This window comes from Apis dorsata, unplaced genomic scaffold (assembly GCF_000469605.1).
Source record: "Apis dorsata unplaced genomic scaffold, Apis dorsata 1.3 scaffold_60, whole genome shotgun sequence".
NCBI classification, from domain to species: domain Eukaryota; kingdom Metazoa; phylum Arthropoda; class Insecta; order Hymenoptera; family Apidae; genus Apis; species Apis dorsata.
Window position 1 is genome coordinate 323,498 of NW_006263360.1, and position 14,127 is coordinate 337,624.

A 14,127-nucleotide genomic window follows, 5' to 3' on the forward strand; every position below is an offset into this window, starting at 1 on the left:
GGTCGAGGATTCTTCTTGTACTTTCCTACTTCGATCCTTTCGGTATTTATTCGTTATAAATTCGCTCAACTTGGAATGTAGTTGCACAGGAGCGAAATATGTTGTCCTTTTATTTTATTTTTATCGACAAAGATAATCGTAAAGAATCATAAAGAAACGAACGAAGACGAGAAAGAAAATATCTTAATTCGAATGATTCTGAGGATTCTCAGATATAGATCTGAAAAGTATAGCGGATAAATATTAATAAGATATAGATTTTTGGCGATGAGTGCTTAAATCTGCTTCTGCGTATAGTTTTGATGTTTGTTGGTGTTTAAGTAGAAAATATCTTAATTCCAATGATTCTGAGGATTCTCAGATATAGATTTGAAAAGTATAGTGGATAAATACTAATGAAATATAGATTTTTGGCGATGAGTGCTTAAATCTGTTTCTGTGTATAGTTTTGGTATTTAAGTAGAAAATATCTTAATTCCAATGATTCTGAGGATTTTTAGATATAGATCTGAAAAGTATAACGGATAAATACTAATGAAATATAGATTTTTGGCGATGAGTGCTCAAATCTGTTTCTGTGTATAATTTTGGTGTTTAAGTAGAAAATATCTTAATTCCAATGATTCTGAGGATTCTCAGATATAGATCTGAAAAGTATAGCGGATAAATACTAATGAAATATAGATTTTTGGCGATGAGTGCTTAAATCTGTTTCTGCGTATAGTTTTGCCGGGTTGGTGTTTAAGTAGGCACGCGTTACAAGCTTAACTTAACCCCTGGAATCGGCGAAGCGTCTGTCGGGTTTCCTCGGTTCGAGTTTCAGTACCGGCCACCTTCGTCTCCCTTCCGGCTGCTTCTCATGACGCGTGAAAGCGATACGTCGACCGCCCTTCCTTCCTTCTCGTTAATTTTGCCTCAGGCTATGCCTCTCTTTTTCTCCTTTTTCATCACCGTTGCTCATACATCGCTGCCTGCTGCCTCTCCTCCAACGTTTTTTCGTGGCTGGAACGATGACGTTCCAACGAAGGAGCGTGCTCTTACGCGCCACTCAAATCCTGCATTTACCGTAAACGTGATTTTAAACGAATTTTCGTATGACTTAGAAATTAAGACGAATTTACCTGGTTTGGAATTTTTTTTCCCTGATCAAGATTTGTTTTTTAATCTTCTTAAATTTCGGGTTTTAATCTTTTTTTTCTATATTTTTTATTATTATTTTTTTTAATAGTATAACTGCATACTATTAATCAATATTGTCTAAAAAAAGATTGTTACTATTATTATTATATTAATAATTAAAAAATATTAAGAACAAAATAACATCAATTATCATAATAATTATAATAATCCTCGCGATACAAGTAGCAATTTTATTTCTGGGAATACGCAAGACTATATTTTTCTTCCTCTCGCTATATTTGCTAATTTTGGGAGTATATTCGTGACAATAAGTAGGCGGAATCATTGTATACATATAATTTGAATGATATAATTTGATGTTTGAGCAAGCGCTATTATATTTGTTATATTCTTGTTATTATAATTTCTTTTATAAAACTTATAAATCGTAATTCAGATTTTAGTATTTTCTAACGAATGATTTTCGATGTCACGTATCAGGCTCGCGATACATTAGACGCGTGATTCGAACAATGACTAATCGAATCGAACGCCCTTAATTCTGAAAAGAGGATTTCGATATATACGAGATACGATCGCATTTGTCGTAAAGTTAGCCTCATTTTTCATTTTATTTCCTGTAAATATTCACTCGTGCTAATTCGTCATATATATTTCATTCTATTATTCAATGTTCATGGGAGAAGAATATTGCGTGTGATACGAAAAATGCTGGTTCCGAGGAAACGAATTAAAACGGCATTTCCGTTCACGTCGGCAAACTCGTTTACTGTCTTCCCACATTTCCTTTCGAAAACTTGAAACTTCGACGAAAGTTTCTACAAACTATTCGATTCGAATTTCCTTTCTCTTTAGTAGAATGAACAAATAATACAACTTCCCGGATCTCTGTGTTTTTACTCATTTACCTCATGCTTGCATATACTTACCGACCCGTGATAGAAATTATTAAATATCCTCATGCATACACATGATATTTGCAAAGTTCGCATTATATAAAAAGAGTATATCCTATAAATACATAATCGATACGTAATATTAATAAATAAATAGATCGAAAACGCGAAGAAAAAGTTCGCGGTCTCGATTGATAACATTGGATGTTTCTCAGTCGGTGTCTCAACGATACAAGTGCATACTAGAGGCGCGCCAGTCGCCGTCGACGAGATGGCGCGATACGTCGCTCGCGTCGCATCTAGTCGCGAAACGTCAACGGCGTCGCGGTGGTCGCGTCGTGGGCGCCCTCGCCGCCGGTGGACGCCGGTCGAAGCGAATCGCGTGCCAATCTTTTAAAACGTTTTCTCGCCACACCCTGTTGCCAGTTTCTCTGTGAAAAACGCGTTTCGTGGTATTATTTCGAGTTCCCTTTCGTTTCTCCAATTTTTTTCAATTTCCTTAGATTCCTTGAATCGCGTGTCGCCGGTCATCGTCCTTCCATTCGATCGAGGACGCCAGAGTTAGTCCCGCGGTTCCTTTCCTCGCGCTACCATGCATCTGGACGTCGAATATTATTCTCGCGCGAAACAATGACGCGATTTCGAAGGACGCTTTGTAGTGTTCTCGATACGAAGGAGGGACGTTTTTGGGATGCAGATCGAAGGAGATCATTCTGGAGGTGCGTTCCCGTCTAATCCCCCTAGCGAAAACTCCTAATAAAAGAAGTAAGTGATAATGATGATTCTCGATGAAACGTATGCTGCTCGCTTTCTCGCTTTGAATTGTATCTTGCAATCATAATCCTGAGAATCGAAAGAACTTCGCTGTCTAATTGCTCGGTATGGCAACGTGTGCATGTCGCGCTGTCTCGCTTCAATGAACGATCACCGGTTCGGTTCTTTGTCTTTCTCGCGGCGTCGAACGGCGACGCTCGGCGGATCCTCCGTCAACTAATATTGATTATAAAAGCGGCGGTGGCGGCAGCAACGGCGACGGAGGTGGCGGCAGCAACGAGGATTTTAGCGATGCTTCCTTTCGATTTGGTTTTCCTTCTGGCAGCCGGCTGCCGGCAGTAGTGCACGCGTCTCGGTTAAGGTAGTGTGACGATCGCATGAAGTGTTTCATGAATTTATTTTCTTTTCGGTTTTGACTTCTGGTCATCGAACTATTATCGTTTATCGCGGGTGTTTGACCTACGATGAAATGTAAGCGGGAATTCCGTTGACGCTGCTCGTGGTTTCGAGCTAAGGTTAGGAGTCCGTTTGATTCGTAAGTTGTCCCGAGAGAGGAAAAAAAAAAAAAATAGAGGGATAGCAAGTGGTAAGTAAATCATCTCGCGATTAATTTTACGACAAATTGTGCAAAAGAAAAAGTAATCCGCAAGTGGGCCGTTTCGATATTCTTCTTCCTCTACGCTTCGAAAATTCTTCGTTCAAGCCCGATCGATGATCTCGAATGTACATATAGAAGGGTTAGACGAGCCTCTTTCAACGAAGGTCCTGATTTTCGCGTAACTCGACACAGAACGGGACATGCGACACGTGGACGATAGGAGCGATGGAGAGCGGCGCTAAATAACGCAAAAGCACGTCCTCACGCACGTAATCGCGCACGCACGCACGTGCACGTGCCACGGATGTTTCCTCTCTCCGAAAGGCATTCTTCGGCTTCAAAGGCGATATAGATTTTTTTTCTCTCGGCACATGCTCGATTCAGAGGCGGCCACGCACACACGCTCTCGTCCCGACACGGCAGGCGTATGCGCACCACGCTGCTTTCTACTCGCGTTTGCAGCTAGTACTCGCCTCGAAAGAGGGTGAAATTAAGGGAACGTTGAATGCACCGTCCTATAACCCAGACCCCTTTTTTCCCGTACACCTCTTCTCTCTTCTTCCTAGTTCCATCTCCCTCCATCTTATACTCTTTTCGTTTTCGCTCTCCATCTGTCTTCAATACAGACTCGATTCTTTCTCTCCATTCCTTTGCTTCTCGTTAAACTCGGCCATTGTTCGCGAAAAGGAGTAATAGTTTCGCGATTGTCCGTTCTCGAACAAAACAACGAATTACTCGCGACGGTTTTCGATCGAAAAATTGCCAAAAAAAAAAAAAAAAAAAATAAAAACGTTGGAGAAAGCCTCGTTTAAAACCTAACCGTCTTTCCAACAGTTCCATTCTTCGTAATAACCTCGAACAATTACGGTTAATTAACGCGCGTTGTGGCCGAGTCGTCCGTTCGCTGACCTTTTGTCCGAACGCATCGTAAACCTCAAGGTTGGCAATCCTTTGCGTTTCCACGTAATCCGATATCCATTGGTCGGATACTTTTTCGCGTAATTTTCGAAAGCTTTTTTCGATTCTCTGCTCGCCTCGGCTCTGTGAAATTTGAATCGTTATAGCGAGGGAAACAGGCAAGGAAGGGGGGGGGGGGGGGGGGCATGGAAGATGAAGAGAAGGCACAGGAGCGCACTTTGGAACGCGTATTTTTGGCCGACGATAATCGATAAACGGCCTGCGGAGTTCGCCGAGAAATTATTGTCTATTTGGTCGAATATCTAATACACGTTATAACCGTGTAACCGATCGGTTTATCTTTCTCGTTGTCAAAGACTATTTTACGCTTTAACGAATTTTCGCGTTATTTCGTTGAAAATTTATTTTTCAATCGAACCACGCCAATTTTGAGGCAAACTCGTTCTATTTCATTTTGCCCGATGCGTTAAGTGCTAATTCAATATCGAAAACGATGTGCACGCGTGGATATATACGGATCAAATAAATTGAACGAAGATCGAATCGCCGATGGATTGTATCGACAAAGTGGTGGATTTCGTTGGAACGAGCGGGTTATATACGAGCACAGTTGCAGAGTATAAAACCGAGTCAAAACTTTTCCGCGCCTAATAGACGCCGATCGTTCTCGTCGGCCAGATTAATACGCGGCTCTTGTATGGTCACTATTCGCCTGATGCTTTCCTGGCTTGAACAAGAGCTACGATTCCGTTCGCTGTAGGATAGTTTTTTTTTTATAAAATAACATAGAGTAACATTTTTAATTATAATAATTCATATATAATTATTATATTTGTATTATTTTAATTAATAATATAATTGATTTATTCTTATATCTGTATATATATATATAAAGAGAGAGAGAGAGATTTCTTATATTTTATCGCATGAAATATTGGAATCTTTAATCGTTCTAAAATTCTCACAAACATGCAACAGTTGTACCTGGATAGGTCAAGAAATCAAAATTACTCCCGTAACAGACAACGTGTCTCGTGATGGCAATCGAAATCGATCGAAGCCAACAAGCAACACGTATAATGTAATTCTAATCGCGCAGGATCATGGGCTACGTGTAGTGCATTCGATCGTGTTCCATGGAACTGATTAAAGTCGATGGACTCCTCGTACACATTGAATCGATCATCTTATATTTCGAGAATTATCTTTCCCTTATACGACGTCTCTTCGCTATAAGTTCCGCTATAATTACGGTGCATCATTTTTTGCGTAGGAGTTGCCTCCGTCTAGTCGAAAAGGGGACATTGAACTTTTAATTAGGATATTGCTATTATTCTATCCTAAAACTTTTCATAAAAATTTATAGCGTTATAATTTACCATTTAAAAAAAAAAAATTCAGGAACGTAGTAATAAATATCTTTACTTAGTTACTTTTTCTTAGGTTATTTATCATATTCTCTTCGCGATTTTTCTAAAAAATGAAAATTATTGGAAAACAATTTAAGAAGTATACGATATACGAGAAACGCATCGATTCGTTGCCAAGAAATTGTCAAGCCTGTATTTGTACGCAGGTACATATTTGCAGAGACCGACCGTTTGGAATCTTATCTACGATGACGAATTATCGAATATCCGAACGTTAGATTAGATTTCTCGGTTAACGGGCGAATATAGGCGGACGAGAAAGACAAGCTTTCGTTGATTCGTCGGTTTCGTTCCCTCGTTCTCCGTCTCTCTCGCTCGCGTGTGTGCTACACACCGCTATTCTGAAAATAAACGCGTTCGAGAATCTCGCGGTGTCGTGGTTGCCAGTACTGGTTGTATCGTCGAGCACGGAGCTTCGAGTTTTATCGAACCGGTCGGTGCACGGGGATATCGCCCGCGTATCGCTCAGATCATCCGTAGTTGTTCCCTCGTCGCATGTTGGACTCGTGTACTATACTTTTCTCTCTCTCTCTCTCTCTCTCTTTTTTTTTTATGACCAACGCTTCCGTTTCGTGATTTCGAAGGAGGGCGAGAAAGGCAAGGGTTACTTAGAAAAATCAATTTTAGCAAGGAGACGAAATTTGCCATGTCGCTTGAATTATAATAATATTAAATAATATCGTGTTATTATACATGTGTATCGAAATCGGTACACGTAAAAGTGTGTTGAATGATAATTGAATAAAGTAGTGATAATATTGTTAGAAAGAAAAAGAAAATTAATCTGAAGAAAAATTCAGATATTCGAAATGTTTAATTTCGATCGAATCATATTTTCTTCATCGAAAGACTCTCGGTGCTTTTAACGGATTTCAATACGGATGTCGGTTATAATATAAAATTCTGCCCGTCTTCACGGTAATGGATTTCAGCGCGTAGACTTATCCCTGTAGAAGATAAATCGACGAATGACGTTTCAATTTCGCGATCGACGCGAAGTTGTTCTGCTCGTCGGTGAACGATCGATGACGAGATAATCGATAGACGAGTGAAAGACATCGAAAGGACTCGTCGCTTCTTATCTCGTCGCCTGTTTCAGTCGCGGCCAATCATCTTGGAAATTTACCAATTAATTTTTACGAACGAAAGTCCCTGCGTTGACATCCATTAGTCTGGCAGCAATACCCGAGATACCAATGGAGATACGTTTGCCTGGAATTCGCGGAGCTCGTTGTTAATTGGACGTCGACCGTCCCTCTCGAACGGATGGACACAACCGTTTGCGACCTACATTCGCATTGCGAGCTACCACTGTCGTCGTCCCGATTAAACGTAGATTCGTCGCTCAGTTACCTCTTCGATGCCGCGTGCCGCGCGGATTATCACGACACACTCGCGTAAAATAGTACATTTAATTTTGTGATCATAATTTTAGAAATATATTGGACCATCATTTGGCTGGACGAGTGGAAAAAAAGTGGGAGAGAATAGAAACAGTTCTAGTGAGTCAGTTGTAAATGCGATTATATTCAGACCTATGTTCAAAAATTAGTACGGATAGCGAGGAAATGTTAGAGGGCAGCACTAGACTAGATTGCTCGCGTTGCTTTGACAAGTAACGAATTGTAGAGATTGTAGACATATCTTATGCAATTTTATTATTTTATATTATAATTTTTTTAATTTTTCAGTGTTCTGTAATTAAATATAGTATATATTTGTTATGTGTTCTGTAGTTAAATATAGTATATATTTATTATAAAAATAGGTAACGTTTCTTGTTTAAACGGAGATATTACGAGAGGAAGTGAGATAGAGTATTCGTTTCGTTTCAGCCAATAACGAACGTGGCGAAAAGGTGGTAGGGATTCACACGTTACATTCGTCCGTGGAGAATATGTATATTGTTATTCTCGCGATAGATGTGAACAGTTGACCGTGGTTCGGTAAATAGCGAATACATTCGGTACGTGTTAAACCCGTGTTTCGGAATTTCGACTCTCCCTCGATACTCGTTTCTCGAGGGAGCGACGAATACGAATAAAGTGGCGCGTGCCTCATGGCGCCTATCGCTCGCACGTGTCTTTCGTAACTATTTCCGCCCACTTCCGCGAACACGTTATTCTCGGCCGAGTTTATCCACGACTTTCTGCCAAATAGGTCGTGCCAAGGGGAAGGGGAGTACTTCCCCGTCGCGCTTAATTCGATTTTAACCCTATCGTTATTATAGGTGACTATAATCGCTCATCGTTGGACGTGCAGTGTATATCAAAGGTGACTATACAGTCATCCAACAATTTACCATTAAAATTCCTCGTCAAGTTTTGCTTCAGCTTGATATCCTTAATTGACACTTAAAGGACATGTAACAAAAATAGTTATTTTAGGGATGAGATCATCCTCGTGGAAAGTCTAATTTATTGAAAAAAAATATTAAAAGATTCTCGAGTTATTTTCCTGACAAGAATAAACAAAAAGTATCATTTTTGTTACTGAATCCTTTTTCTTTTTCTATATTTATATTATTATTCACTTAAATCGTTAATTTTTAGAAATAGAACCTCGGAGTGTGCCGAATAAAATCTATATCAATCATTAATTATTTCAATATATATCATATATATAATACACGATATCTCACGCTTATCTCCTTTCCTCTTTATCTCCTTTCGTCCATATTCAATCGCGACTGCGAACGCTTAACATCAATATTTTATTCAATTTACGAAAAAAGTAAGTATGTACAACATACCAAACTTTATGATGAGCAAAAGGATTAATCAAACTGTCAAATTCTCTCCCCCTTTCTCGAAAGAAAAGACGAAAGAAGGAAGCGTAAACTAAACAAGAATTTTCGCGATTTGTTTCAGGTGGGTCCGGCAGGGGGGAGGGTGAGGCAGGCTCGAACGAGGTTCCAACTGGGAGGNTCCCCATCATCTGCCGCCGCCACACGGCCAATACGGTACGCCGCCCACGCGTCATACCACCATGGATCTCGAGGTGAATCTTTGCTCACGCAACATGTAAATATATATATATATATATATTGACATCTTATTGTTTGCTCTCGTTATTACATAATTTTTCTCGAGTCTTTTATACGGCGTGTTTTACCCCATTTCCTTCGAACGCGTTCTCCCGAATCTTGACAAAGAATCGTTTGACGTTTTCTTCCGTCTTTTTTTTTTTTTTCTATATTATCTTTCTTCCAGTTTTTTATCTTATCTCCGTTTTATCGAACTGCAGGGGCTACGAAAGTTGTAAATTATCTAGAAGAAATTTATATCTCCATTTTTTTTTTTTTTTTTTTTTTTTTTGGGACTCGATCGACGATAATGTTAATTGTATAAATTACATACACCGGTAAAATTTAATCTATCCACCAACCACCCGTTTTCCGTGCGTTAAACCCAAGCTGGTTAATCGATTAAGGGGGTGGAGTCTCGCGAGACGCGGGGAAAAGTAGCCGTAAATCGCGTTACCGTTCCGGGAATACAAATTAGCGGATCGCGTGCGACGATGATATACGTAAAGGACGATGTTCGCCGAACGATGTATCCGGCAATGACTTGAACGGATATATAGTAGTATTCCGAGGTCAAGAACCGAGCATAACGAAGGGAAGAGGTTAATTAAGTCCCATATACACCTACGCCGTCCTCGTTTCTCATCTTTCCGTTGCCACGTCTCGTCGTTCGAACGTTTGGAACACATGCGCTCATAGCGCGCTTTGTCTATTTTAGGGCGCAGCTTTCCTGCGTTCCTGTTTATCCAGGTTCCGTGGATTTCAACCGAGAAAATGGATTCCGAGAAATTAAACCAGTCGTTAGCCCCTGCGAGTCGTTCCTTAATCGTATATATTTTACCTAAGTAGCTTGGTGGCGTACACGTGGCACTTAACCGTTATCGTGCACGGTCACGCCTTCCTGCTCGTTTTTTCTCCCCCCCCTCCACTTTTTTCGATTATATTACTATATTGGTCCTTTTTTTGCCTCTTCGTCCGTGGACTCGACGAAACGCGTTACCGAATTATCTGCGTCGTTTTTATAAACGCGAAACGACGCAATAAACGCGATCGCCAACTTTGGACGAAAGAATATTTTTAAGAATTTTTCGAGAGAGTTGAAAAGAAGAAGGAAAAGAGAGGCGGGAAAGAGTTGGCGATCGCGAAAGATTTTTGCAGAAGAACCGCAAGAGTCCAGGCCAGCCTTCGAACCCACCAACGCAACGACCACAGAGAGTGTTCTCCTTCGACCATGCCTCGGTTCGATCGATCGCGATCGCATTGTTTCGCTCTTACCTTTTCACAGTGCTGCATTTCCAGCAAACCCTTTTTTCTGCTCCATGCATATATACGTCTAACTGGTTTACTTGTGTGTGTGTGTTTCCGTGTACCTGCTGCCGCCTAACAGATGGGGACCAAGTCTCGCCAGAGAAAGGTAATTCTTTTTTTTTTTTCTTTTTCTTTTCACCTTTTTTGTACACGTTTCTCCCTTTTTCTCTAAGCGCTTGGATATCGTTCCGATTCGCACGATGGCATGCATCCGTTTTTTCATCGTTTCTCATCGTTTTTTCTCTATTATATCGTCGAACGTACGATTGTTCTCTTTTTTTTTTCTTTTTTTTTTTCTTTCTTTCTTTCTTTCTTTCTTTTGTTCGCGTCGAATTCGAACGATCGTTTAAACAGAAACAATAAACGAATAGAGAATGGACGAAACTTCCGCGGTTATACTGACAAACACTTTTGATTGTTTCAGTCGCCTCTTCCGCGCGGGTACCCACCTCCCTCTACGACGATGTTGTTCGATGACGACCCGGGCATCATGTCCGAGGTGGAGACATCGAGCACCGGATTTCGACGGGGTGGCAAGCAAAGAAGCAGCCTCCCCGTCGTACGGACCCCCAGCAAAACTCTGGAGCGACCACTAGGTAACTCACGACCCGCAATAGAATTAGGAGCGTCTTGTTGCTGCCTCGCTGCTCGATGCCCTTGTCGGACATTCCTGACGAAACGATGCGTTTCTGTGGACGATTCCTTAGGTCTAGTGTTCCTGCAGTATAGGAACGAGACGAAGCGGGCGCTCCTACCGAACGAAATCACTAGCATAGACACCGTTAAGGCTCTCTTCGTACGAAGTTTTCCGAAGCAACTCACTATGGAATATCTAGACAGCCCCCACGTCAAGGTTTACATACACGATAGCAACAAGGATATGTTCTACGAACTCGAAGATCTCAGGTATGTCAAGTATTTCCTTTTAAAATATTTTTTCATACAAATAACGATACAATAGAATACATTCAAACTTGTAATACGATTTTTTAGATCTCAATTTGATAGTAAAAATCATAATTAAAATTTTTACTTTGCAATATGTCAATTTTGTTAATTTTTACTTGAATATTTTAGAAATTGTTGATAATATATATAGAAAAATATTTCAGAGGATTTAATTTCTATTCTCCTCCTGTTTTCCAATTAATTATACGTTTACTCTCTTATGAGTACACCTTTATTATACACCTTTTAAAAATTTCAATTTTCATTTGAAATATTTTTCAAATATCATCATTAGTTTCCAACATTCATTTTTTAATTTAAATGGAATATTTTGCACATATTATATATACGACGCTCCTGTTTTATGCATCCCAGTCGATTCTCAAATTATACTAAAAAATTCTTCATTTCGATTCCAGATCGCATCTGAGAGACATCCGAGACCGAAGCGTCTTGCGACTATTCGAGAGCACTGACGGTGTGACAGGGATGCCAGGACCATTGGGGATACCAGGGACAGGAACGGGACTACCCCCTCACTGGGAGGACCAGAGCTACTTCAGCGAGCCGGAATTCGACAGCGAATACCAACATCAGCATATTCACAAGAGCAAGGTAACCAGCTTCCAAACGTTTGCAAAATTTATTGTCCCACCCTCTTTGGAAGGACTTGATCGATTCTCAAGTAATAAAAATTTTCAAAATTACGTACGATGGTTACAAAATAAATATTTGCACATATTTTTATTTTTTTTTATTTTTTTTTTTTTAAGGAACTTTTTTTTTATTTTCGTAGCATCGAATATTTTTGTATTCATTGATACAATAGTGGACAAAGGTATAAAAGTTTTTTAAAACGAGATAACTTTCTTAAATTAGGACAAACGAGTTGTATGAAAACTTGGAAAGTTTATCATATGACGTATAAAAAAAAATCTTGAAGAAGTTATAATTGGTCGAAATTACAAAGAAGATCGGTAAAGATTACTTTTTATAAATTTTTTATCTGAACGTAATTATGAAAATTAAGAGATTTTGTAGATTTTCATTAATTGTATACGTATATTGAAAATTTTATTGAAATAAATTAATGTTGTTATGACTTACAAACAATTAAAAATGATGAAAATTGCATTTTTTTATATATATAATAAATTTAAAGATTTTTACATTTTTCTATATTTGTCATTTGTTTCTGCATCAAACAGATTTTGATGAAATTTTTAACATATATATATATATATATATAAATTACATAAATTTACAAAATTTATATTTAAAATTTGCATTAGGCTCAGATAAAAAACTTGTAAAAAACGACCTTTATTATTTTTGTTATATAATTCTGATCAGTTGTAACTTTTTCAAAAAATTTTTTTATACATCATATAGTAAATTATCTTTTTGCTTTTTAAAAAAGTTCAAAATTCGTTTGATCGAATTTTAAAAAAGTTATTCTGTTTTAATAAATTAATTAAACTTATACTTTTATCCGTTATTGTAAGTACTATTAAACGAATACAAAAACTATTAATTACAATCGTATCCCGATTTATGTTTTCTCGGCTTGCATTTTTTTATTTATATCGTTTTTGGATTAACTTTAAGACCGATTAAAACATAAATGAGAAACGACCATACTTAAACATTTTTCGCATGTTAATCGCACATTCGAATTTATTACGCGTCTATTTACATATTATCGAAAAACGCGAGAGTGAAAATTCTAATTAATAAATACTACATATTTACTTTTGTAACCGCCGTATTACGTCCTTACATAATATTTTCGTTTGATACGCCGTCGGTCGTATTATATACGTAAACTTAAATATATACCTTCGGTGACTAACCCTGGGGCGAAGCTACTGTAAATAATAAATACGTCTCCGAACGCGATCGGAATCGCTTTCCCTGTAATCGATATCCATCCGTTCTATCCGACGCACGTGTAATCGCGCTAACGCGTTTGGAGATCCGTTGGCCTCGGGTTCACAGCACGTACGAAAGATCCTGTGTCAGCGATAGCGGTCGACTACCGAGTGAGACTGCGATAACCATAAATCTTCGCGGGGATTGGTCGATGCCGCGCGAATGGATCCGAGTGGACCCGAACCTAGCGTACGATAACTTACGAAGTCGTCTCCTCTTTCGCTCGGTCGATCGTCTTTGTTAGAACGCCTTGCACGTTTGCACGGCCGGAATGTGTACCGCGCCGGAATATAACTTCTTAGGGACCGATCTCCATCCCATAATCAAGGCTTTCGCGAACGGTTCATCGGCGCAACCGTCGCAGATATTCATGATCATTCTTACTTCCGCTTCCGCCGGTTCTCTTTCATCGTCCTTGTCCTCGTATTTCGGTAAGTGAAGACCGAAGCTCGTTAGTCCCGAAAAGTATTCGTCCTCTAGTCCTTGGGATATATAGCCGTCGTTTAAGAGCAGACCGTCGTCCAATTGCACTAGACCGCGTTTCTTTTTGGGAGAATCGCGTTTATCCACTGATTTTAAATCTTCGACTTCCTCTTTAGGCACGAACGTTACCTAAAATATAATCGTTTGAATTTATTTTAATTTAATTTAGCGGAATTTAATTGGCAATTTAATTGGATTTTAACGAAATATTTTTTAACTAATTAAATATCGTTTATCCCATAGATAATCGGTAAATTTTTTAATACATAGGAACTCTAGTTACTTTCATTTGTTATATCTTAAACATATATTATCCATATATCGATAATATATCAACATAGTGACGATTCTAGATAAAGAGGTATAACACCATGTTACTTATCGAAAACCTACAATTTCACGAATATCAGTACATCGTATTCCTTACTTTTCCATCCGAAAATTTTTCCTCGGATACTCCACTTTTCTCTATCCCCCTCTTCTCGATCGTGGATTTTTCTGAGACCTGGATCACTGTCTCTTCAAAACTCGAATACGATTTTTCTTCCTCGGATTCAACTCCCAACGAATTTTCCTCTCTCTTAAAGAGATTGCGATACGGACTGTCCGCCATGCTAGCCGAAGGCAAACCGACGGTAGACTGCAGGTTCCCGAAGAAATGGGTGGATTGCAAAG

The 14,127-nt window shown here is 39.1% G+C and overlaps 2 protein-coding genes across 2 annotated transcripts in view; one reads left to right on the forward strand and one right to left on the reverse strand.

Annotated features, from left to right (window-relative positions):
* The window catches only part of LOC102674722 (coiled-coil domain-containing protein CG32809), a 96,974-nt gene that overhangs the window by 38,501 nt on the left and 44,346 nt on the right, over positions 1-14,127 (forward strand). The window contains 6 exon segments of the mRNA XM_031515288.1: positions 8,627-8,679; positions 8,682-8,756; positions 10,169-10,195; positions 10,514-10,685; positions 10,797-10,995; positions 11,457-11,652. Coding sequence (XP_031371148.1) covers positions 8,627-8,679; positions 8,682-8,756; positions 10,169-10,195; positions 10,514-10,685; positions 10,797-10,995; positions 11,457-11,652 — 722 coding nt within the window.
* The window catches only part of LOC102674598, a 10,269-nt gene continuing 8,741 nt past the window's right edge, over positions 12,600-14,127 (reverse strand). The window contains exons 8-9 of the mRNA XM_006609799.2: positions 13,880-14,127; positions 12,600-13,581 (exon numbers count right to left, since the gene is read on the reverse strand). Of these exons, the coding sequence (XP_006609862.1) occupies positions 13,210-13,581; positions 13,880-14,127 (620 nt within the window). The 3' untranslated portion in view covers positions 12,600-13,209. The remainder of the gene's footprint in view (positions 13,582-13,879) is intronic.